The 25,230-nt window shown below is 44.2% G+C and overlaps 1 protein-coding gene across 1 annotated transcript; it reads left to right on the top strand.

Annotated features, from left to right (window-relative positions):
• The first annotated feature begins 55 nt into the window (after positions 1 to 55).
• On the top strand, positions 56 to 1,674 carry CLDN2 (claudin 2). The gene has a single exon (XM_069986343.1). It carries the CDS (start codon positions 327 to 329, stop codon positions 1,020 to 1,022), a length of 696 nt encoding a protein of 231 aa, XP_069842444.1. The 5' UTR covers positions 56 to 326; the 3' UTR covers positions 1,023 to 1,674.
• Positions 1,675 to 25,230: the final 23,556 nt, after the last annotated feature.

Here is a 25,230-nt window from a genome sequence, read left to right as displayed (position 1 = left end):
TAACTCTGGCTTTCTCTCATCCTCCTCCCTTTATTCTGGTCTCACCTCCTCACTTTTAATCTCAATATAAACTGGACTCGACGTGACATCAAATCCACACAGCTGGAAGCGACTCATGGCATTGTAATTACACCGAGCATGAAAAGCAGAATTACTACCATAAGGATATAACAAGATACATGAAAACAGCTTGCACTGAATGGAATGTTCTTTCCGGGAAAAGACCAATCCAAAAAGACCCATTAACTTATAACAAGCTGAGAAAAGGATCTTGACAGCTGGTCATTGGCTATAAAGATAGAGCTCAAAGAAGAACATACAAGAACATGACTTCAGTTGGGGTGCAGATGATGGGCTACTTCATGGCAGTCCTGGGTCTTATTGGCACAGTCATTGCTACACTACTGCCTGACTGGAAGGTTAGTTCGTATGTTGGTGCCAGTATAGTGACCGCTGTTGGCTTTAGTAAAGGGCTGTGGATGGAATGTGCTATCTTTAGCACAGGTATCACCCAGTGTGATATCTATAATTCTATGCTAGGACTGCCACAAGAAACTCAGGCTGCTCAGGCCCTGATGATCACATCATGTGTACTATCTTCACTTGCTTGTCTGTTTACAGTTTTTGGCATGAAATGTACTATTTTTAACCAAGACAGCCCTGGTAAAGATAAACTGGCAGTGACCGGTGGAGTTGTCTTTATTCTGGGTGGCCTTTTGTGCCTGGTACCCATATGCTGGAACTTGCACTCTATCCTCCAAGACTTTTACAACCCATTGCTTCCTGATGCCCAGAGGTATGAGCTTGGATCTGCCCTCTATCTAGGCATTGCCTCTTCAATATTTTCTGTTCTGGGTGGTTCAATTCTCTGTGCCTCATGCCCACCCAAGGAGCCTGGCCAAAATTTTTACAGTAGATATCAGAGCAGAGCTCTGGTACGAGACAAAGGACAAAAAGCTGCCAGCATGGCACAGACTTCAAAGAAAGAGACAAGTGGGTATAGTCTCACAGGCTATGTATAAATGAGTAAAATATGATGAACATTAGCACTCTACATCACTACGTTCACTATGTTTAATGTATTCTGCTACAGGGACTAAGCATTAGGACTTGTGTATCATTAAAGCTACCTGTAACATACTGGTGAAATACAGACACAAGTTATTGTAATAGTATCGTCAGAGTCTTTAGAAAATTGACCTATGTGTTGTATTGGACATAAATTAACTGCTATATAGTAATATTTTTAATGTTTATCTATACAGTACTAGCTACTATTGAACAAATCATGATATTACATATCAGATTTTTTTTTTTTTTTATAATCAGAGCAAAAAATACCCTTAAAGGTCTTTCTAATTTTGTTTTTACCATCTTAAAGCAAAACTCAAAATTGTTTATTTGTATGTCTTTTTTTTTTTTTTTTTAAATATGTTTAAATAAATCAGAGGAAGTCGTTTTACACACAACTGATTAGAGCAAATAATTGCTTATCATGACATATAAAACAATACAACTAAAAAAAAGTGGTATAGCAGCAAATCATTGTATATCTGTAACCTATTTCTCGCTAAAATGTCAACCTAATTTTCCTTTTGCACACTTGTATGTTGCAATTCCATCAGATTATTTTAAGTGTATTTCATAGGACCCATTAAACTTCTTTTGATAGTATGTGTTCTCTATGATCTATTTTTTACCTGTAAAAGTTATGTGCATCGATGTTGAACCAATGAGTTTTGTTAAGCGTAACATCATATGAATGTTTTATATTTTATAGCCAATATGTGGCAGTATAATAATGGTTATCAAACAGATGTGAAAAATTATTCATTATTTAAGAATACACAAACCATGTGTTCTGTTTGCTTGTCATACAGATGAAATTATATCAGTAAATATAGCAAAAAATATTTTTCACCCATTAGCTGTGTCCCTTCACATAGTTTTTTTTTTTTTTTTTTTGGGGGGGGGGTGGGTGCATATTTTTAATTTTATTAGGGTTTTGTTTTTTTTGTTCTTTTCATTTAAAATGTGTATAATACAATATCATTTATAGATGTGTATCATAGTACGCCATGTTACTCTAACATTAAAACAAAGAGATAAACTAATTACAAAGGAGATGATTCTAAGAAGAAAAATTCTTACACATGTAGCAGTTTGTTTGTACACTGCCTTAACCCCTTTCTGACATGTATGCCAGATATGTGTTAGGAAAATATGGTGCAGGCTCAAGAACTGGGCCCGCTTCATAGTTATCAGCCTAGATTTGTTGGATTAGCCCTCTAGAGTGGCAACAAGGTAATTTTAGTGTTTTTACTGCTGATATTGAGCCCCAAGAGCCCCTTTCATGGTACCCAGCTATTTCTCTTTCTCTAATATTGGGGGGGGGGGGGGGCTGTGCTGTTTGTCAGTAATGCACACACATGAACATCTTCACTTAGGGTGCGTTCACACCTACAGGATCTGCAGCAGATCTGCAGCAGATTTGATGCTGTGTTCAGTTATTTAAATGAAATCTGCTGCAGAAAATCAGCTGCAGATCCTGTAGGTGTGAACGCACCATTAAAGTGAATCTGAACTCAATTTCAACCAATTCAAACCCCTTGTTCTATTCATAGGCTGTTAGGAAGTTCTTTCCTATTGTGGGGTTCTTAACGCTCCTGGTGCAATCCTTTGCATTTAAAAAGCAGTTTTATTTCAGAGGAGCAGTGTCAAAGAGGCGGGGCCTAGAGCATACGTGTCCTAGGCCTTTAACATCTCTGAGGTTCATTAGACATGTTCACACAGGCTGTCACAAATGAGATGAAATCCCTGATTTACCCTGAACCCATAGACAATTTAACCTAAAGAGAAAGACGTGCTATGCGAGGGTTGAATAACAGAAAGGACCTCATGGTAAGAGGGGCAGATAAGGGTGGTTATACTTTCTTAGGCTATGTTCACACTACGTATATTTGAGGCTGTATGTTTGAGGCTGTATAGCAACCAAAACAAGGAGTGGATTGAAAACACAGAAAGGCTATGTTCACATAATGTTGTAATTGAGTGGATGGCTGCCATTTAATGGCAAATATTTGCTGTTATTTTAAAACAATGGCTGTTATATTGAAATAATGGAAGTTATTTACCGTTATATGGCGGCCATCCACTCAATTTCAACATTGTGTGGACAGAGCCAATTCTGTGTTTTCAATCCACTCCTGGTTTTGGTTGCTATGAGGACCTGACATGAGGACCAAATACAGCCTCAAATATACATACTGTGAACCCAGCCTTATAAATGTGTAAGCAGTATTACATAGAAGAAGCTCACAGACAGCTTGATGATAGACACATAAAAAATCAACCACTGATCCCACCATAAAAATTCAAAAAAGCTCACATCTCTCCTCACAAAATATGAACATTGTAACATTCTCACAAAACATCTTACTAAGAAATTACAGTATGAATTTCCCATAAAACCAGTCTGGCATTTTTTACCAAAAGTGCATAAATGTTTAGATCGTCCGTCGGGCCGGTCCATTGTGGCCGGTATCGGCTCTGTCCTTGAGCCACTATCAAAGTATGTTGACTGGGCATTACGCCCCCCACTGAGAGAAATTCCCTCATATCTAAAATTTCAGGTGGCTTCCTGGAAGTTATCAGGAACTTACCTATACAAGATGGTGACATCCTTTGTTCGGTTGATGTTGAAAGTCTATTCACACGGATTCCTCACGACATTGGAGTGTAGGCAGTCAGGGAGGCCCTGAACGGTGCCGGTAGGTCTGAATTGTACCAGAATTTTATTTGTGAAGCCCGTTATTTAAGGCCCCGTTCACACAGAGCAAGAGCGGCGGAATTCTGCGGCGGAATTCCGCAGATAGCAAATAGCTGAAATTTAGCAGCCAATAGAAATTCTAAGGTTTTGTCAGCCAATGCCTCACAACATCCACACAGTCACATGTCCACTATTGGCCAATAGAAGATGTAGAAGAAGGAAGGTGCTTAACAATTTTGTCTCACTGACATGAGTAAGATTGTCATGATAATGATCTTTACCATTATAAGTAGCAGAGTTCAGTCAGTAAAGTAGCAGAGCTGAGTCAGCCATGTAGCAGAGCTGATACCGGTACTATGTAGCAGAGCTGAGCCAGCTGTGTAGCAGAGCTGACACCCGCACTACGTAGCAGAGCTGAGACAGCCGTGTAGCAGAGCTGACACCCGCACTACGAAGCAGAGCTGGGGCAGCCGTGTAGCAGAGCCGACACCCGCACTACGTAGAAGAGCTGAGGCAGCCATGTAGCAGAGCTGAGGCAGCCATGTAGCAGAGCCGACACCCGCACTACATAGCAGAGCTGAGGCAGCCATGTAGCAGAGCCGACACCCGCACTATGTAGCAAAGCTGAGGCAGCCGTGTAGCAGAGCCGACACCCGCACTACGTAGCAGAGCTGAGGCAGCTGTGTAGCAGAGCTGACACCCGCACTACGTAGCAGAGCTGAGACAGCCGTGTAGCAGAGCCGATACCCGCACTATGTAGCAGAGCTGAGCCAGCCGTGTAGCAGAGCCAACACCGGCACTACGTAGCAGTGCTGAGCCAGCTGTGTAGCAGACCTGACACCCGCACTACATAGCAGAGTTGAGCCAGCTGTGTACCAGAGTTGCAAACCGCACTACGTAGCAGTGCTGAGCTAGCCGTGTAGCAGAGCCGACACCTGCACTACGTAGCAGAGCTGAGGCAGCCATGTAGCAGAGCCGACACCCGCACTATGTAGCAGAGCTGAGGCAGTCATGTAGCAAGTCGCTCTTAAAGGGTTGGTTCCCAAGTCGCTCTTAAAGGGACGGTACCCAAGTCGCTCTTAAAGGGTTGGTACCCAAGTCGCTCTTAAAGAGACGGTACCCAAGTCTCTAAGAGATGGTACCCAAGTCTCTCTTAAAGGGACTGCACCAAAGTCGCTCTTAAAGTGAGGGTACCCAAGTCTCTCTTAACCCCATGCTTCATCAGCCTGTTTTGGCCTTAATGCCCAGGGCCTATTTTTCAAATCTGACCTGTCTCTCTTTATGTAGTTATAACTCTGCAATGCTTTAAAGTATCGTGGTTATTCTGAGATTGTTTTTTCGTGACATATTCCCCTTTGTGTTTGTGGTATACTTTGTATACATTAGTTGATACATTCAGTAGTTTTTTGTAAAAAAAAAAAAAAAACATTTGCGCAAAAACTTCTTTATATTCAAAATTCTCTTGTTCTAAGAAAAATGGTCATGCTACATGAACTAATTATTAATGCAACATCTACAACATATCTGCTTTACGGTGACGTCATTTGGTGAATGTCCTTTTACTTGTTAGGATGTTAGAGGGCTTCGATATTTTGCAGCGATTTTCAATTTTTTAAAAAAATTTTTAATTCTGATTTTATTAGGGACCAGTTCAGTTCTGATGTGGATTTGTGGGGCCTATATGTTAGTTATCCCCATAAAACCCTCCACTGTAAAACTGCAGCCCTTAAAGTATTCAAAGTAACATTTCATAAGTTTATTAACATTTTAGGTGTTTCATAGAAATTTAAGCAGGTTGGAAGAGAATTTGAAAATTTTAATTTTTTGGGGCAGATATTCCATTTTAATCCATTTTTTCCTCTAACACAGCAAATACTAAATACTAAGTACAACTCACAATTTATTCCCCTTATTCCAATGTTTCTAGAAATCCCTCATATGCGGTGACAGTGCATCACCTGACTCAACCACAGGCCGCAGACATGACAGAGACCTGGTGAATTTTGGAGCCTTTTATTATTTCAGGGTTTTTTTTTACAATTATACCATGTCACAGAGGCCTAGTGGTACCAAAATATTTGTGAAAGACAAGTTGACATTTCCATCTGTACCATTCGGGGGAACATGTGACACCCTGATAATTTTTTATTACATTTTTTATGAGGTGGTACAAATAAAAAAAATGACAATTTAGCAGCTGTTAATTGTCAGCTATAATTTTTTTTGTACGCCGCTTACTATACATCACATATGACATTCTTATTCGTCAAGTCGGTACAATTACAGTGATATCCGTTTTATATAGCTTTTGTTATAGTTTATGGCATTTATACTATGAAACTGTGTCTTGCATATTGTAAGAGCAGTAATATTTTTACTTTTTTGCCAATGGAGTTATGTAAGGGCTTTTTTTTTTTGCAGCATAAGCTGACGAACTTAGCGGTACACCTTTTGGGTACATGTGATGTTTTGATAGCTTTTATCTATATTTTTTAGGGGGCGGGTTTAACAAAAAAAAATGTAATTTTGGTTTGTTTTTAATTTATTTTTTTCTACGGCATAAACAGGGCGGGATTATTAATGTAACGGGTTAGTAGAAAGGGTCATTACGGACACACCGATACCAAATATGTGTATATTCATCATAGGGGATCATTTATAAAAAGGGAGTGGGGAATGTGTATATTTATAAAAAAAATAGTATTAGTCTTACCTATAAGACGTTTTCTCCGAAACCTTCACGACGGCACCACAGGAGTTAACTCATGCCCTTGGGACAGGAAAAGCACAAACACGAGAGGTTAAAAGTCCCTCCCCTTCCTGCTAGCACCAGTGCATTAGGACAATTTCTAAGCACCACGTGAGTATTATATTCAACAATACAATATAGGGAGGGATGTTGGTGCCGTCGTGAAGGTTTCGGAGAAAACGTCTTACTAATAAGACTAATACTATTTTCTCTCCTCACCTTCACGACGGCACCACAGGAGAAATACCAACAATTTCCCCTAGGGCGGGGCCACAGCCTGAAGATCTTTCTTACCAAACCAGGTCTTCACTGAGCTGAAACTGCGAACCACGATGCATGGCAATAGTAGTAGACCAGGTATTAGCTCTGCAATCTGATCTAAAGATGTGTAAACCTTCTCCGCCCAAGAAGTGAACGCAGCCCTGAATGAAAGGGCCTTGATCAATAAAGGTAAAGGTAAGTCCTATACCTATGCTTCCATACAGCATTCCGGATTCCACCAGCTAGAAACTGCTGGAAATCTCTTCAGTATATTCTTCCTCTGGAATTGAATGAAGATCAATCCAGGTGTTACAGAATTCCAGGAACTATATTACAGTTTCCCTACAGTCCAGGAATAAAACTTCCATTCTTAATCATCTTTGGAGTTGATACAGAATGATCATAAGACCAAGAAAGATGACACCACCACGGAAACAAATCGGGATCGGTGTGACACTATTTTGTCCGTCTGGAAAAGACAGTAAGAGTCACGGATAATCGGTGTGCGGGTCTCCGATTCGTCTTATCTAAGATTATGGTCACAGGATGACTGTCTTGTAGAACAGGAACTTGAGACTGTACTCCAAATTGGTTCTGAAGGAAGACTATTAAGGTCTTTAAGTACAATGTTAAAATCCCAAGGGAAATGTTGATTAAAGTTAGGATTCCTGTTTAAAAGCATTCCTCATAAGTTCTAAACACATCTATGATTCATGATAAATATAATGCTAAATAGCAGATATATGGATACAATGATTAATTGCAAATTATATATGATAAATGATAAATAGCAGATGATGTATCATATAATGATTAATAGCAGATATATGATATAATGATAAATAACAGATGATATAATGAGTAATAGCAGATGATATATGATAAATAGCAGATGATATATCATATAACTATAAATGGCGGATAAGGTTGCAACATGCACCTGAAAAGTGGCCGACTTGAGACCTTCTGATATATCCTAGAAGAGAACGGCCTCATTTTCCTAGACTGTAGGAATCACAGCCTCAGAGAGGTCTCTGCTCCTAAACATAGACTTAGGATTCAGGTCGACATCTTGAGTCTTGACAGATCCGGATGGAACTGGTCCCTGAAGAAGTAGAAGGTGAAGGCTCAAATCCAAAAGTTGAAGAGCCCAGAGGCTCCAGGACCCGTCTTCGTACAAGGCCTGACTACACCTTCTGGCCGAAATGGTACCGGATAATGACAGTCATTTCCACTGATAGGATTTCCTGTAGTGTCCCAGGAAAGAGACAAAAGATAAAGGAATGTATACAAGACTGAAAATCAAGGCTGTTCAAGTACATCCACCGCCACCGGAACATCGCTTGGAAAGAACTTCTATACCTCCTTGTTCTGATAAATCTGTGAACAAATCAGAGGCAGACCCAATTGAGGGATAAAATCTGGATCTTCCTCCTTAAGACACCCTTCATTGACTGCTAAGATAAACCATGTGAATCGTAAGATATGTGGCTGTTGGGGATAAATATGTCGCTCCCCTAGGTGAAGATCCAATCTGAATGGATTGAAGTGGATTCTGCTCTGCACTATCCTGGTGTCTCAGATGTGCCACAGCGGTACTGTTGTCCAATAAAATGTGACTTGTTAGATTCCAAATATTATTCACCTGCTGTAAGGCACCCCGACTGCCTGCAGCTCTTTAAGGCCTGAAGACCTTGCTGCTGTCCTTGGAGATAGCAGCAACTGGCCAACGTCTGTGACTGTATCCCTCTTCCTAAGATAAGATTAAAGATAACCCCATCTTCAAGTAAGCCATGTAGGCCAGCATATACAGACCACCAGACCTGTGGAGAAAAGGATACCTGTGCCTGATTCATAATGACAAGTCTATTGGTTTATTACAGTAAGAATCTAGAATGAGTCTGATTCTAAGGTGTCACTGGAGAATAAGTAGTCATGGATTCCAAATGGACATGGTCCTCAAGTGTAACCAGGCCTCCTACATTAGGAAGAGTCTGGTCTTCTACACCAGAGATCTGAGGGGAGAGAGGACATTATTACCTAGGAATCCCCAAATATATTTTGGGTGTCTGGGTTGAGATCCGATTACTGATTGTTTATCGGCCACCCACAGGAATAAAGATCATCACTGGCTGTCGTTATTTTCTGAACAGCTTCTATGTGGAATCTGTCAAAGAAAGAAAACTCAAACAGACAGGCGGAAATATTTATCCCAAACCGGTGAAGGTAGGGAATCAACTTCCCCATAAACTACAGAAGATGCAAAAGGGCTGATGAATCCCGAAGGAGAGAGCACTGCATTGATAATGCTGGACACAACTGCCCATGCAAACTACTACTAAAGACAAGAGTTGAAACATAGTAGAAGCATCTCTTAAGTGGATTAACGCCCTCATAGCATCCTATAGATTAAGTTGAGTAGTAGACTACATGGATTCCATCTTGAATCCTCTGTATCAGATAAATTTTGATGGGTTCCAGGTTTATACTAAGCCTGTATGTTCCGTTCAGTTACTAAATAAGGAATAACTGAAAAGTGCCCCTTCTCTAACCCTGGCACTGGGACAGAGTTCACAACTCAGGGCTTTATCAGCTTCTAGACACTGTAGAAGAGTCCTGATTAAAGGAGCTGAGAAGGTAGGTGAATTAGGAAACATTTGGGGGGAGAAGATGACTATATTGAAGTCCTGGACAATAACGTCCAGGATCCAGCTGACTTGGGTGACACAAATCCAAGCCTCCTGAACTCCAGAATCTCCCCCCACCTCCAGGATAGTGACCTGGTGTAGTTCTGGGAGGCCTTGGGAGAGGTCCATAGACATCCCTCCTATAATGTTCCTGAATTCTATGGTGCTACATTGAACCCATACTTCTTAACTACTGAACGTCTATTAGAACAGAAGAATTTCCCAGATACTATCAAGGGCAGACTGAAAACCTTGCATAGAATGGGATTTCAGATTTTTTTTATTTATTTTTTTTGTTGTGTGTGTGTGACTAATGGCAGAAAAGGTAGAACCCAATTCCTGGCAACCATATGGACCATCACTGCTGAGGAATCAGCCAAGGCGGCTAAGGAATCGCCACAAAAGAAAAGACGCATCAATAATGTGCTCCCGAGGGAACACATATATATATATATATATATATATATATATATATATATATATACACACACATATACATACATATATCCATCCATCTTGACGGTCGTCTCTGATTGATTCCCATATGTACTGCACAAGAACACATGTAGCAGCAACATCTCTCACAAGAGAAAAGTAACAGTCTATAAGACTTGTACAAATCCTCCTGGCCTCAGTTGAAGAGCCTACAAATGGCAAGGTGATTGCTAGTAACTCTAACCACCTGCGTGTCCAAATCCCATTCTTCCCAGGTTTTGTTAATCATCAGTGATGAGGCCTGAAAGGTCTGCTGAATAGGAACTAGCTTCCACATGCTAACCCCAGCAAACAACTCATCTCTAATAGATCACCCCTCTTGTGTATCCTCTATGCCCAGTGGAAGTCTGACAGAGAGAAGGTAAGATCAAATGGCAAAATATATTCCCTAGACTCTGTGTATCAATCTGATAGAGCAGAGAAGCCTAGAGATAAATTACTGGATTCAAATAATTGAATCAGATAAAGTACAAGACTCAAACCTAGAAGCAAAAGGCAGGCCCTGTGACTCCTAGATTTTAACAGGAACTTCTGGTACACTGAAAGCTGCTAAAGCCATAAGAAGGTATAGCAATAGGTGTAGCAGCTGCCATATCAACCTTCATTATCTGACCGAACAGATAGGAAGGAAGATGAGGAGAGAAAAACAGCGCAGAGGATGACAGTTACACTTAGTTATGCAAGTGTTTAACAGGTGAAATGCAACATCTGATTGGTCAGATCTTTCATCCATTTAAACATCCTCTATAATGATGACATTAAAAACAGGATGTTTTATGTTCCTGTTAATAAAGGAGAGAGGCCCGCATAGTAACAGGCAAATCTCCTAAGAGGAGAAGCTCCTTCTCGCAAAATAAAGCTAGGAGCAAAACCTTATCCATACATACATATATAAGTATATATATCATAGTCCTAAGCACCAAGGTGAATACAGCACGCTGGTGCCCACACAGAGTAATTATATATCAACCTGAAAGGTATAGGGAAGAAGAGAAGGAGATAAAAACTGGGACAGTCCGAACTATACAAGCTGACCCCTAGCACTCTCCCCCAAGTGTAGCAGACTTTAGTTGGCACACTTACCACCGGCAGAGGAGGCTAGTCTGCAGCAGGATTCCTCATAGGTGATGCAGTGGATCAGACCTCAGAAGACTGATGACACACAACTCTGCAGATTTTCCAAACTTGCCACCCGGCATCCTCGGAAGACCAGGAGTTCTGTCTCTTCCGGCACATGGCGTCAGCGTGCTCCCCCCACTGAAGGCACTGCTGAAAGACTAGGCCTTAGGCCTGACCTCCGCCGAACGCCCGTACATTGCGGCCGGAAGTAGGCCGCAAACGCCGACCACTAGGCCACAGCACCTGCCACAGCACGACCAGTCCCGGGACACGCGTATACAAAGGAGAGGTCCGGAGGTTGCAGCAACGGAAACTCTCTGCGCGCACCCGCCACGTCAGAGATGGAGAGGAGAACCAGCGGGCCATCCCTTACCCCAGATCCGAAGATCAGCCAGCTGCCTCCATGGGAAGGAAGGAGGTTAAACCCTGATCAATCCCTGCTGGTAAGGGGAAATAAATCTTCAAACAGGGGGATCTTCACCATGGATCCCCCACCTCTCGTGCCTGCCCTACAGGGACAGGAAAAGCACTGGTGCTAGCAGGAAGGGGAGGGGCTTTTACCCTCTAGTGTTTGTGCTTTTCCTGTCCCTAGGGCATGAGTTAACTCCTGTGGTGCCGTCGTGAAGGTGAGGAGAGAAAAATGAAGCATGAAGCAGCTTCTGGGTTGCTATGGTAACTCCCCCGGAGCCACGCAATAGCTCATTTGGCTCCTGGGTGGTGAAAGGGGGTCGGAGGGAGCAGATCTCCCTCTGGCTGCCCAATAGACACTGCGGTCCCATGGACCATGGTGACTATGGGGTTGACTGCCCGGGGGGAACGCGGCTCTCCTCCAGGCAGGGGAAGCAGGAGGAGGCTGTTTAACACAGCCTCCTCCTGCTGCCCGATCACTGCTAAGGACAGCGGGGGGAGGCAGGAAAGAATGACGTTCCTGGAACGTCACACTGCAGGAACCAGCTGCTTTACATAATCATATTGTGGCAAGGAGTTAAAGGGACGGTACCCCAGTCTTTCTTAAAGGGACTGTACCAAAGTCACTCTTAAGGCATAAACCCACACACCGTATACGCAGCAGATACGCAACAAATACGCAGCAGATTTGTTGCTACAGATTTGATGCTGTGTTCAGTTATTTAGATCTAATCTGCTATGAGTTTGCTGCGAGTTTGCTGCGTATCGCAGCAGTAAAAACGCTGCATATACGGTGTGTGGGTTTATACCCTTAAAGAGATGGTATCAAGGGTTAAAGTTTCTCTTAAAGGGAAGTCACTGTTTAAGGGGTGCTCTTTTCAAGCACTATGTATTTCCCTGGAAATGCAAATCTAGTTTTAACCAATAATGCCTTCATGTTTGATGGCACCTGGTACATTCAGAACACCGACACTGCGATGGGCACCCCTGCCTCTTGTGCTTATGCCAATTTATTTTTGGCCAATTTTGAGGAAAAAAAAATAATTTCTATGCAAAATCCACATATCAAAGAACTTACCACCGTTTCGTGGATGATGCCTTCTTACTGTGGTCAGGTTCAAAAGAGAATTTTCATGATTTTATGGAGTATTTAAATAACAACAATATGGGCATGTTCTTAACTTCTGTTATAGGTCGAGACCGCCTAAAATTTTTGGATGTTACAAGTCTATATGGAGTAAGGTATTCTCCATACCCAAGGCTTTAGGAAATCCACAGCCACAAATTCTTTTTTGCAGAGTTTTCATCCTGGCCGTGTGAAGACATCACTACCTTATAGCCAGCTAATGCACTTAAGAAGAATTCATTCCCATCACCAGACTTCAAGCTATGCAATTGGTTTCTAGATTTAGGCTATGTTCACACTGCGTATGAGTCCGGCCGCATTTCGTACGCCGCCGTACATGTGCGGCTGAAACTACGGGCGAGGGAAAAATAGACATACGGCCGGATGCGTACGAATCGCGAACATACGCCCGTAGTACAGTTATGCTTCCCTAGCTTGTTTCGAAGCGATCTGAGGCAGGTCATTTACTTGGAAATCTTCGCCCAGCCCCGTAAACCACACAGAACCTTTTGGATCGAAAAATCAAGTTCAATTTGGCTGAAATAAGTACTTTGTACGGGACTGCATGGAAATCCACGGCCGTGAGTTGGAACATTTCCGTCCTCAAACAATGGTTCATTTTTAACGGCGCCGTATACGATCCGGCCGTAAGCTCATACATAGTGTGCATTGTGCGGGCGTATATCATATACTTTCAAGCAAACGCATCAACCTCAAAACTACGTGCATATATTCGCGGTTCGCACTACGGCCGGAAACATACGCAGTCTGAACATAGCCTAAAAGAAAGAGGCTATCCATCACAGCTTATTTATGAAGCTAAGACAGACTAAAGCTGACAGTGTAGCCAAACAGGATAATAATACAAATAAAAATAATGCCAATAGGCTTGATTTTTTTTTTAAGCACACTGTAATGAATGACAAAATCAGATTAGCTATTATGAAATATTGGCACATTGTGCAAACTGATCCTGATTTGTCAGAATTTACAAAAGAGAAACCATTGCTATCATACTGTAAAATTAGAACTATTAGCGATGCATTATTCAATACCATGGCATCATCACAATCACCTTATTGGTTACAATTAGTGATGAGCGAACGTGCTCGTCCGAGCTTGGTACTTGATCGAGTATTAGGGTACTCGATGGTACTCGTTACTTGGACGTGCATCTCGCGATACTCGAGGAAATCTTATCATCCGTTTCCTGTAAGTTTGGGCGCTATTTCTCAGCCAATAAACATGCAGGAGACTCTTTGGTACATCCTGCAATAACGTGGGACCCATACATGTTGATAGCAGCGATTGGTTGGCCAGATCAGATGACCCTGCCATATAAAACTCGGCGCCGGCAGTGCTTGCTTCAGACGCATGCTGTGAGAGATCAGGGACAGAGCTGCTGCTGGTCAGGGAGAGTGTCAGTGTAGGATTTAGCGTTCCAGTAGGCAGCGTATATACTAGCAATATAAACAAAAAGCCCTTTTCAGGGCTTAAAAGCTTTTATTAATACTATTACTAGAGACTGCTGGCTGGGAGTTGCAGTGCTGCTACCGCGATTTAACCAGCACACTGTGATGACTGGCTGCTGGAAGAAAGAGGACATTAGGTGTTGCATACACACCCCTAAGAAGTGCTCAGTGTACTCCTTTTTGATTTTGGGGCTGGTGGTCCGGGTGTACTGCACTGTATAGCTGGGATTTGTAGTGCATCCTGCATAGAACTTCACTGCTCATTGTATTGTGGTGACAGAAAGTGTGTACAGTTGGTGCCCATACCAGATAGCACCCCCTAAACTAGTGTGTACTACACTGTATTGCTGGGATTTGTAGTGCATCCTTCATAGAACTTTACTGCTCATTGTATTGGGGTGACAGAAAGTGTGTACAGTTGGGGCCCATACCAGATAGCACCCCCTAAACTAGTGTGTACTACACTGTATTGCTGGGATTTGTAGTGCATCCTGCATAGAACTTCAAAGCTCATTGTATTGGGGTGACAGAAAGTGTGTACAGTTGGTGCCCATACCAGATAGCACCCCATTAAACTAGTGTGTACTCCACTGTATTGCTGGGATTTGTAGTGCATCCTGCATAGAACTTCACTGCTCATTGTATTGGGGGTGACAAAGTGTGTACAGTTGGTGCCCATACCAGATAGCACCCCCTAAACAAGTGTGTACTACATTGTATTGCTGGGATTTTTAGTGCATCCTGCATAGAACTTGCCTGCTCATTGTATTGGGGTGACAGAAAGTGTGTACAGTTGGTGCCCATACCAGATAGCACGGTCAAGCACCCCCTAAACTAGTGTGTACTACACTGTATTGCTGGGATTTGTAGTGCATCCTGCATAGAACTTCACTGCTCATTGTATAGGGGTGACAGAAAGTGTTACAGTTGGTGCCCATACCAGATTGCACAGTACAGACCCACCAAACCATTGGTTACAACAACTATTTTTCCAGATATCTGTATTTCATATGCAAGGCCTATCTCAGTTCCATACTGTGCAGTGTCCATAAAATGGTGAACCCCAGGGGTAAGGGTCGAGGGCGTGGGCGTGGGGTTCCAAGTGATGTGGTTGCTGGAGGCCGTGTTTCAGGGCAGGGTGACACAGCAGCACCTGTTGAGGAGGTAGCAGTGGCACACCACAGACATCCACTCCCTAGCTTCTTTGACCAACTTACGGGGCCTCAAGGTAGACCGTTATTGAAACCGCAGCAGTGTGAACAGGTGATCACGTGGATAGTGGATAATGTGTCCAGTAACTTATCCACCAGTCAGTCTTCAACGTAGTCCGCTCACGCTACCCAAAGGAAGTGGAACCCTTGCTCCATTAACTCAGCCTCCTTCCCCACAGCCTGGCCCCTCCAGGGAAAGAAGGGATTCAGATCCACCACCATGCTCCCAGGAACTATTTTCTGGACCCTTCCCTGAGTCAGAGCAACCGGAGCAGTCGATCTGTCCTGATGCCCAAACTATGCAGCTCACACAGTCAGTGGGTTATGAGAGTGGGGATTTGCAAGCGGGGTTGGAAGAGGTGTCTGATGATGAAGATGAGACCCGGTTGTCAGACAGTGAGGTTGTTGTCATGGATGTAACTCAAAGTGAGGAGGAGAGTGAGGAGCTGGTAGACGAGGACGAGGTGACTGACCCGAGCTGGGTAGATAAGCCTAGTAAAGACTGTGCTTCTGAGGGGGAGGCAAGTTCACCCGCAGGACCGGTTGGAAGAGGAAGAGGGGTAGGCAGAGGGAGATGCAGGGGCAAAGCAAGTAGATCAGAAACTGTTTCACGAAGTCAAACTCCCGTGGCCAGGGCTAGATGTTCCGAAGTCTGGAGGTTTTTTAAAGAAACTGCGGATGACCGATGGACTGTAGTGTGCAACATGTGCCACGCCAGGATCAGCACTACAAGCCTAACCACTACCAGCATGCGCAGGCATATGAGTGCTAAACACCCCACTCAGTGGAACCAAGGCCGTTCAGTGACTGCAAGTCGCACCCCTGCTCCTTCCCTTGTGTCACGTGCTGGCTCTGTCAGTCCCCCCGCCCAGGCCCCAGGCACGAGCGCCTCCCACCCTACACGCACCCCTTCACCTCCACTATGCTCCACACCGTCCATCAAGGTGTCCAAGCGCAGCGTTCAACTGTCTCTGCAGCAACTGTCCTTTGCCTCCATGTTGGCTACTGTTGGGCTTTTACTGGCATCCATGTTGACTACTGGTGTGCCTGCCCTTGCCTCATTGTTGCAGGGCCTTAACTGGAATCCATGTAGACTACTGGTGTGCCTGCCCTTGCCTCGTTGTTGCTGGGCCTTAACTGGCATCCATGTAGACTACTGGTGTGCTTTCCCTTGCCTCGTTGTTGCTGGGCCTTAACTGGCATCCATCCCGGGTTCGTGTGTAATTAGCAGTGAGCTTGGTTGTGTGTCACAAGGGGCGGAACCTGGTGGCGACTCTGTAACTCGGCAGCCTCACAACCTTCAACCTAGTGTTGCTGCGGTTCCTTAAAACTTACCCCAATGTGGCTGACTTGCTTGACAAGGTGCACAGCATCTGTGCGCATTTCCGCAAGTCAACTGGCATCCATGTTGACTACTGCTGACTACTGGTGTGCCTGCCCTTGCCTCCATGTTGGCCACTGCTTGGCCTTAACTGGAATCCATGTTGACTACTGGTGTGCCTGCCCTTGCCTCCATGTTGGCTACTGCTGGGCCTTAACTGGCATCCATGTTGACTACTGCTGGGCCTTAACTGACATCCATGTTGTCTACTGCTGGGCCTTAACTGGCATCCATGTTGACTACTGCTGGGAATTAACTGGCATCCATGTTGACTACCGGTGTGCCTGCCCTTGCATCCTTGTTGCTGGGCCTTAACTGGCATGCATGTTGACTACTGCTGGGCCTTAACTGGCATCCATGTTGACCACTGCTGGGCCTTAACTGGCATCCATGTTGACTACTGGTTTTGGACAACACAGATTACTGGGTGTTCACTCTCCTGGACCCTTGGTAGAAACCGAACTTTTCCACTGTCATTCCTGCCGAAGAACGCAGTATGAGAGTGAATGAATATCAACAGGCCCTGGTGCAGAAGCTGAAAATGTAGTTCCCATCTGACACCACTAGCGCCAGAGGACGTAGTTCTGTGGGCCAAAGAGCGGGGGAGAGGAGCGGTGGAGAAGGCAGCTTGTCAAGGGGCAGGGGAACACTCTCCAAGGCCTTTGACAGTTTCATGGCACCCCAGCAAGACTATGTCAACCGTCCCCAGTCTAGACAGAGTAGGGGGGAAGCCTTCAGGAAGATGGTGAGGGAGTACCTTGCTGACCATACCACCGTCCTTTCCGATCACTCTGCTACCTTCAACTACTGGGATTCAAAGCTGGATACGTGGCCCCAACTGGTGCTTTACACCTTGGAGGTGCTGGCCTGCCCTGCCACTAGCGTGTTGTCAGAGCGAGTCTTCAGTGCAGCTGGTGCCATCATCACTGATAAGCGCACCCGCCTGTCCACTGACAGCGCTGACAGGCTGACGTTTATAAAAATGAACAAAGCCTGGATTTCACCTGAATTCAACTGTCCACCCGGGGAAAGCTGCTGAACATGAAGATTCTTGGCATTTCCTCTCCTCCTCCTCCTCTTCCTCCTCCTGCAATTATCAGCCAACTGCCAAGTCTTCTTCCGCCATGCAGGGTCTGGCCTAATTATTGGTAGGCGCATTTGCTTCCTCACTCACTTCTAATGGTTCTCTGTGTCCACACTGCCGGGGGCCCGCCGATAGCGCCCCGCCAACCGGCCAGCTGTTTTATTTTTTATTTTTTTTGTCTAGCCGTGGTCGGGGCCTCACCACCCCTGGTCGAGAGACATCAAGTGTACTCTTGATGGTGAGTGGTGACTGACAGCAGGCCTAGCCAGTTAGCTGTCAGCACCCGGGTTCATGTCCAATACATTTCCCAGCCCCTGGACTCACTCCAATTTTTGGGTGGGCTCACTTGATTCCTCACTCATTGGTGATGGTTCTCATTGTCCTCACTGCCATGCTGTGTCTGGCCCAGTTTTGGGGAGCCTCACTAGCTTCCTTACTCACTTGTAATGGTTCTCTGTGTGTTCAAGGCCCTGCAGTGTCTGGCCTAGTTTTGGGGAGCCTCACTTGCTTCCTCACTCACTTCTAATGGTTCTCTGTGTGTTCAAGGCCCTGCACTGTCTGGCCTAATTTTTGGGAGGCTCACTTGCTTCCTCACTCACTTGTCATAGTTCTCTGGGTGCTCAATGCCAAGCTGCTTCTGGCCTAATTTTTGGGAGGCTCACTTGCTTCCTCACTGACTTGTAATGGTTATCTGTGTGTTCAAGGCCCTGCTGTGTCTGGCCTAATTTTTGGGAGGCTCACTTGCTTCCTCACTGACTTGTAATAGTTATCTGTGTGTTCAAGGCCCTGCTGTGTCTGGCCTAATTTTTGGGAGGCTCACTTGCTTCCTCACTCATTTGTAATGGTTTTCTGTGTGCTCAATGCCATGCTGCTTCTGCCCTAATTTTTGGGAGGCTCACGTGCTTCCTCACTCACTTTTAAGGATTCTCTGTGTGGTCAATGCCATGCTAGGTCTGGTATAATTTTTGGAAGGCTAACTGGCTACCGCTTCTACATTGTTCGCTCTGTTCTGACCGCCATGCTGTGTCAGGCTGAATTTTTGGGTGGTTCATGATATGCTACCTCTGTTTTAACCCTTTAAGGACATGGCCCATTTTCGTTTTTACGTTTTCGGTTTTTCCTCCTTGTGTTTAAAAGGTCATAGCACTTGCATTTTTCCACCTAGAAACCCACATGACCCCTTATTTTTTGCGTCACTAATTGTACTTTGCAATTACAGGCTGAATTTTTGCATAAAGTACACTGCGAAACCAGAAAAAAATTCGAAGTGTGGTGAAATTGAAAAAAAAAACGCATTTCTTTTATTTGGGGGAAATGTGTTTTTACGCCATTCACCCTGGGGTAAAACTGACTTGTTATGCATGTTCCTCAAGTCGTTACGATTAAAACGATATATAACATGTATAACTTATATTGTATCTGATGGCCTGTAAAAAATTCAAACCGTTGTTAACCAATATACGTTCCTTAAAATCGCTCCATTCCCAGGCTTATAGCGCTTTTATCCTTTGGTCTATGGGGCTGTGCGAGGTGTCATTTTTTGCGCCATGATTTGATCTTTCTATCGGTACCTTGATTGCCCATATACGTCTTTTTGATCGCTTTTTATTACATTTTTTCTGGATTTGATGCGACCAAAAATGCGCAATTTTGCACTTTGGGATTTTTTTGCGCTGACGCCGTTTACCGTACGAGATCAGGAATGTGATTAATTAATAGTTCGGGCGATTACGCACGCGGCGATAGCAAACATGTTTATTTATTTATTTGTTTACTTTTATTTAAAACCTGGGAAAAGGGGGGTGATTCAGACTTTTATTAGGGGAGGGGGATTTTTACTATTAACAACACTTTTTTTTTTTTTTTTTACACATATACTAGAAGCCCCCATGGCTGACTTCTAGTATATACACTTGGATCTCTCATTGAGATCTCTGCAGCATAGATATGCTGCAGAGATCCATGAGATCGGCACTCGTTTGCTTTCGGCTGCTGCAGCCGGAAGTAAACGAGTGCCGAGCCGGGGACGGCGCCATCTTGGACGCGTCCCCGGCCGGCATCAGTAACGGAGATCGCTCCTCCGGGACAAGGTCCCGGAGGAGCGATCTCCCCCACTAGACACCAGGGAAACGTTGCCTCCGGTAATCGGAGGCAGCTGTCAACTTTGACAGCTGCCTCCGATTAGCTAATTAGCGGGCACGGCGATCAGACCGTGCCCGCTAATAGCGGCGGTCCCGGGCTACACACGGCACCCGGGATCGCGGCACTTCAAAGCGGGGCCGCCGCGCGGCCCCGCTTTGAAGTGCAAGTGAGGACATAGGACGTACCGGTACGTCCTATGTCCTTAAGAGGTTAATGGTTCCCCGTGTTCTCTAATTCCAGGGCCTCTTAAGAAGACTGTATTGTTCTATGTGTCCTCACTGTCTGACGTCACACTACGTCTGCAGAGGGCCGGGACTGGTTGCCAGGGGCCCGCCGATCGCGCCCCTGCCAACCAGCCAGCTGTTTTATTTTTATTTTTTTTTGGCTAGCCGTGGCCGGGGCCTCACAGCCCCCGGTCGAGAGGCATCAAGTGTACTCTTGATGGTGAGTGGTGAGTGTGAGCAGGCCTAGCCAGTTAGCTGTCAGCACCCGGGTTCATGTCCACTACATATCCCAGCCCCTGGACTCACTCCAATTTTTGGGTGGGCTCACGTGATTCCTCACTCACTTTTAATGTGTGCTGAATGCCACGCAGTGTCTGGCCTAATTTTTGGGAGGCTCACTAGCTTCCTCACTCACTTGTAATGGTTCTCTGTGTGTTCAAGGCCCTGCACTGTCTGACCTAGTTTTGGGGAGCCTCACTAGCTTCCTCACTCACTTGTAATGGTTCTCTGTGTGCTGAATGCCATGCTGTGTCTGGCCTAGTTTTGGGGAGCCTCACTAGCTTCCTCACTCACTTGTAATGGCTTTCTGTGTGTTCAAGGCCCTGCAGTGTCTGGCCTAGTTTTGGGGAGCCTCACTAGGTGTGCCTGCCCTTGCCTCCTTTTTGCTGGGCCTTAACTGGCATCCATGTTGACTACTGCTGGGCCTTAACTGGCATCCATGTTTACTACTGCTGGGCCTGCCCTTGCCTCCTTTTTGCTGGGCCTTAACTGGCATCCATGTTTACTACTGCTGGGCCTTTACTGGCATCCATGTTGACTACTGCTGGGCCTTTACTAGCATCCATGTTGACTACTGCTGGGCCTGCCCTTGCCTCCTTTTTGCTGGGCCTTAACTGGCATCCATGTTGACTATTGCTGGGCCTTTACTGGCATCCATGTTGACTACTGCTGGGCCTTAACTGGCATCCCTACCTGATATGACAGAGCACCCCCCGGGGTCCAACGAAGTATTGTCCTACATGAATAGGGTAGTAGGGGTTTGCTGCACCTAACTAGAGATTCACCTACTTCGAGTGCACTACTGTCTCAGCGCTGGGAGAATAGAGGTAAATAGAAAGATATAGTAGGCTCTCTAGAAGAGGGTGATGTAATGTAGAAAAAATATATATATATGCTTGAGTGAATGGTATGAATTATTATTAAACATTTATTATAGCACTAAAAAATACGTAAAGTGGTTAGTCAGTATCTGAGTGACCAAACTAAGCAATTAAAATATACTAATGAATAAGACTTATGACAAATATTCATGACAAAGACTCATAGCAAATAAAATACCATAAAAATATATAATAAAAAATACAATAAAAATGTAAAGAGCCCAGTGGTGTTGGCTGCGCCGGGCCCAGCGCAGACAATCCACACAGTTGTGTTGTGCAATATTCCTGAATTCCTATACCGGATATTAGCTCGTATCAATAGTATATAGTTATCGTGATCATATTTGTGTCTCGACACAATAGCCTTTCTTTTGAGTCTTACATATTTTATAAGGCTTTGCAATAAATAAGTCTTATTGATCTCGTATCATTGAATAACTGTGATACGAGTAGCGAACCCCACAGTCAGGTAGTGCTTGTTAGATACAGGCAATAACTGTGTTTGTAAACAAATGTAATACAGTTAGATTAGTGGCGGTGGAACAATCCACCCCTCACCCTATTGATGACGGCTCTCACGGTCCGATGCGGTGATGTCGTGGTAGACAGTGCATAGATGTATTCGGCCTGCTTGAAATCTGTACAGACGTGGTCTGGGTTAGCACGATGTGCTGTCCTGTGTGGGGTAATCCTTGAGCCGTTACGGCGTCCGCATGTCAGTGAGCACGCGCTCTTTCCAACTGTTGTTTGAAATAAATGCCAGGGGGGATACGGCTCCGGTTCGGGATCTGTATACCAAAGTTAATTGTACTAAATGGCTCTGTTATCCTTCTATTCTTGAACGCGATCGTCTACTTGCTCCTTTCCTCAGCAAAGAACTTTGGATAACATTGTCCTAAATGAGGTGGCAGCTGTTCACACTTCATCTGTTTGTCACGCAGCGCATTGGATCACGAGTGTAAGAATAGTGCCGGGTTTTCTCTTTCTACTTGCATCGGATTATCTGAGTTACCATTGTGGACTTGGAAACCTAAATTCGACCACTTGGAGTTCACCAAGTCACAAGCATTTTTTCCCATAGACTTTAATGGGATTCGATATTCAATAAAATAGTCGAGCATCGCAGTCCACTCAAATCAAGTTTCAAACTTTCGAATATTTCACTTCTTGCTTATCTCTAGTTGTGGCGTGAGGGTCTCAGTACCAGGGGTGTTGCTAGGCATGAATATTCGGGCCCAAGCCCCAAATATATTCAGCCTAGCCCCGAAAGATTTTTTGCTCTTGCTCCTGCCACTCACAGCCCCCCCAGCACCGAGATGACAGCAGCCCTTCACCTCTACCCACTCTGAATTAATCGACGTACACAAATCCTATGTACGATTGATTACAGGGTATAACAGATGTGAACAATTTTTTTTTTTAAGATAACTCTGAACCTATGTAAGCTGACAAAAAAATAAAAAATGCACCTCTACCCAATCTTAACCCCTTCGTGCTGCAGCTAGTTTGGGCCTTAATGACCAGGCTCATTTTTCAAAATCTGACCTGTCTCACTTTATGCTCTTATAGCTCAGTGATGCTTTAACGTATGCTAGCGATTCTGAGATTGTTTTTTCGTGACATATGGCACTTTATGTTAGTGGCAAAATTTGGTCACTACTTTGTGTGTTTTTTGTGAAAAACATCAAAATATCATGAAAAATTTAAAAAATTAGCATTTTATGAACTTTGAAATTCTCTGCTTCTAAAAAAAGAAAGTCGTAGCACATAAATTAGTTACTAAGTCACATTACCAATATGTCTTCTTTATTCTGGCATAATTTGGTAAACATATTTTACTTTTTTAGGGTGTTATGGGGCTTAGAAATTTATCAGCAAATTATCACATTTTCGTGAAACTGATTTTTTTAGGGACCAGTTCTTTTTTTAAATGGATTTAGAAGTCTGGCATCCTGAAAACCCCCATAAGTGACCCCATTTTGGAAACTACACACCTTAAAGAATTAATCTAGGGGTATAATGAGCATTTTAACCCTACAGGGGCTGGAGGAAAGTATTCACAATTAGGCAGTAAAAAAAATGGAAAATTTTAATTTTCCAATAATATATACGTTTAGATTAAAGTCTCTCATTTTCAAAAGGAATATGAGACAAAAAGCACCCCAAAATTTGTAATGCAGGTTCTCTTGAGTACAACGGTACCCCATATGTGGGCGTAAACCACTGTATGGGCACCCAGCCGGGCTCAGAAGGAAGGGAGCGCCAATTAGCTTTTCCAATGCAAATTTTGCTGAAGTTTCTGAGCGCCAGGTGCGTTTGCAGTGCCCCTGTAGTGTCAGCAGAGAGAAAACCCCCCATAAGTCACCCCATTTTGGAAAGTACACCCCTCAAAGAATTCATCTTGGTGTGTGGTGACCATTTTGACCCCACAGGTAATTTCTCAATTTCACGAGGAACAAGAGGAAAAAAGTACCCCAAAATTTGTAACGCAGGTTCTCCTGAGTACAATGGTACCCCATATGTGGGCATAAAACACTGCATGGGCACACAGGAGGGCTCAGAAGGGAAGGAGCGCCAATTAGCTTTTTCAATGCAGATTTTGCTGCAGAAGTTTCCGAGCGCCAGGTGCGTTTGCAGTGCCCCTGTAGTGCCAGCGGAGTAAAATCTCGCCATAAGTGACTCCATTTTGGAAAGTGCACCCCTCAAAGTATTCATCTTGGTGTGTGGTGACCATTTTGACCCCACAGGTATTAGAGGAAAGTATTCAAAAGTAGACAGTAAAAATGAAAAACTCGATTTTTTCCAATAATATGTTCCTTTAGTTTGAAATTTCTCAATTTTATGAGGAACAAGAGGAAAAAAGTACCCCAAAATTTGTAACGCAGGTTCTCCTAAGTGAAAAGGTACCTCATATGTGGGCATAAACAACTGTATGGGCACACAGGAGGGCTCAGAAGGAAAGGAGCGCCAATTAGCTTTTTCAATGCAGATTTTGCTGAAGAAGTTTCCGAGCGCCAGGTGCGTTTGCAGAGCCCCTGTAGTGTCCGCAGAGTAAAATCTCCCAATAAGTCACCCCATTTTAGAAAGTGCACCCCTCAAAGAATTTATTTTGGGGTGTCGTGAGCATTTTGACCCCACAGGTATTTGAGGAAAGTATTCAAAAGTAGACAGTAAAAATGAAAAACTCGATTTTTTCCAATAATATGTTCCTTTAGTTTGAAATTTCTCAATTTCTCGAGGAACAGGAGAGAAATGTCACCCCAATATATGTAAAGCAGGTTCTCCTGAGTAGAACGGTACCCCATATGTGGGCATAAACCACTGCATGGGCACACAGCCGGGCTCAGAAGGGAAGGAGCGCCAATTAGCATTTTCAGTGCAGATTTTTCTGAAGAAGTTTCTGAGCGCCAGGTGCGTTTGCAGAGCCCCTGTAGTGTCAGCAGAATAGATTCCCCCCAAAAGTCACCCCATTTAGGAAAGTGCACCCCTCAAAGAATTCATGTTGGGGTGTGGTGACCATTTTTACCCCACAGGTATTAGAGGAAAGTATTCAAAATTGGCCAGTAAAAATGAAAAACTCGAATTTTTCCAATAATATGTTGGTTTAGTTTGAAATTTCTCAATTTTATGAGGAACAGGAGAGAAATCGTACCCCAAAATCTGTAACGCAGGTTCTCCTGAGTACAACGGTACCCCATATGTGGGCATAAACCACTGTATGGGCACACAGCAGGGCTCAGAAGGGAAGGAGTGCCAATTTACAGGAGCAAAACCGCAGCTAGTAATGGTTATTAGAATAGCGCAGTTACTAAAATAAAATTAAAAAAAATGAGATTACAGGTAATGTGGGGTGGTTACGGGCAACCAGGGGTGGTTATGGGCAACCTGAGGTGGTTACAGGTAATCTGGGGTGGTTACGGACAACATGGGGTGGTCACGGGC

Source organism: Dendropsophus ebraccatus, chromosome 10 (assembly GCF_027789765.1).
Source record: "Dendropsophus ebraccatus isolate aDenEbr1 chromosome 10, aDenEbr1.pat, whole genome shotgun sequence".
Taxonomy (NCBI): Eukaryota; Metazoa; Chordata; class Amphibia; order Anura; family Hylidae; genus Dendropsophus; species Dendropsophus ebraccatus.
This window is presented reverse-complemented; position numbering and strand designations above follow the sequence as displayed.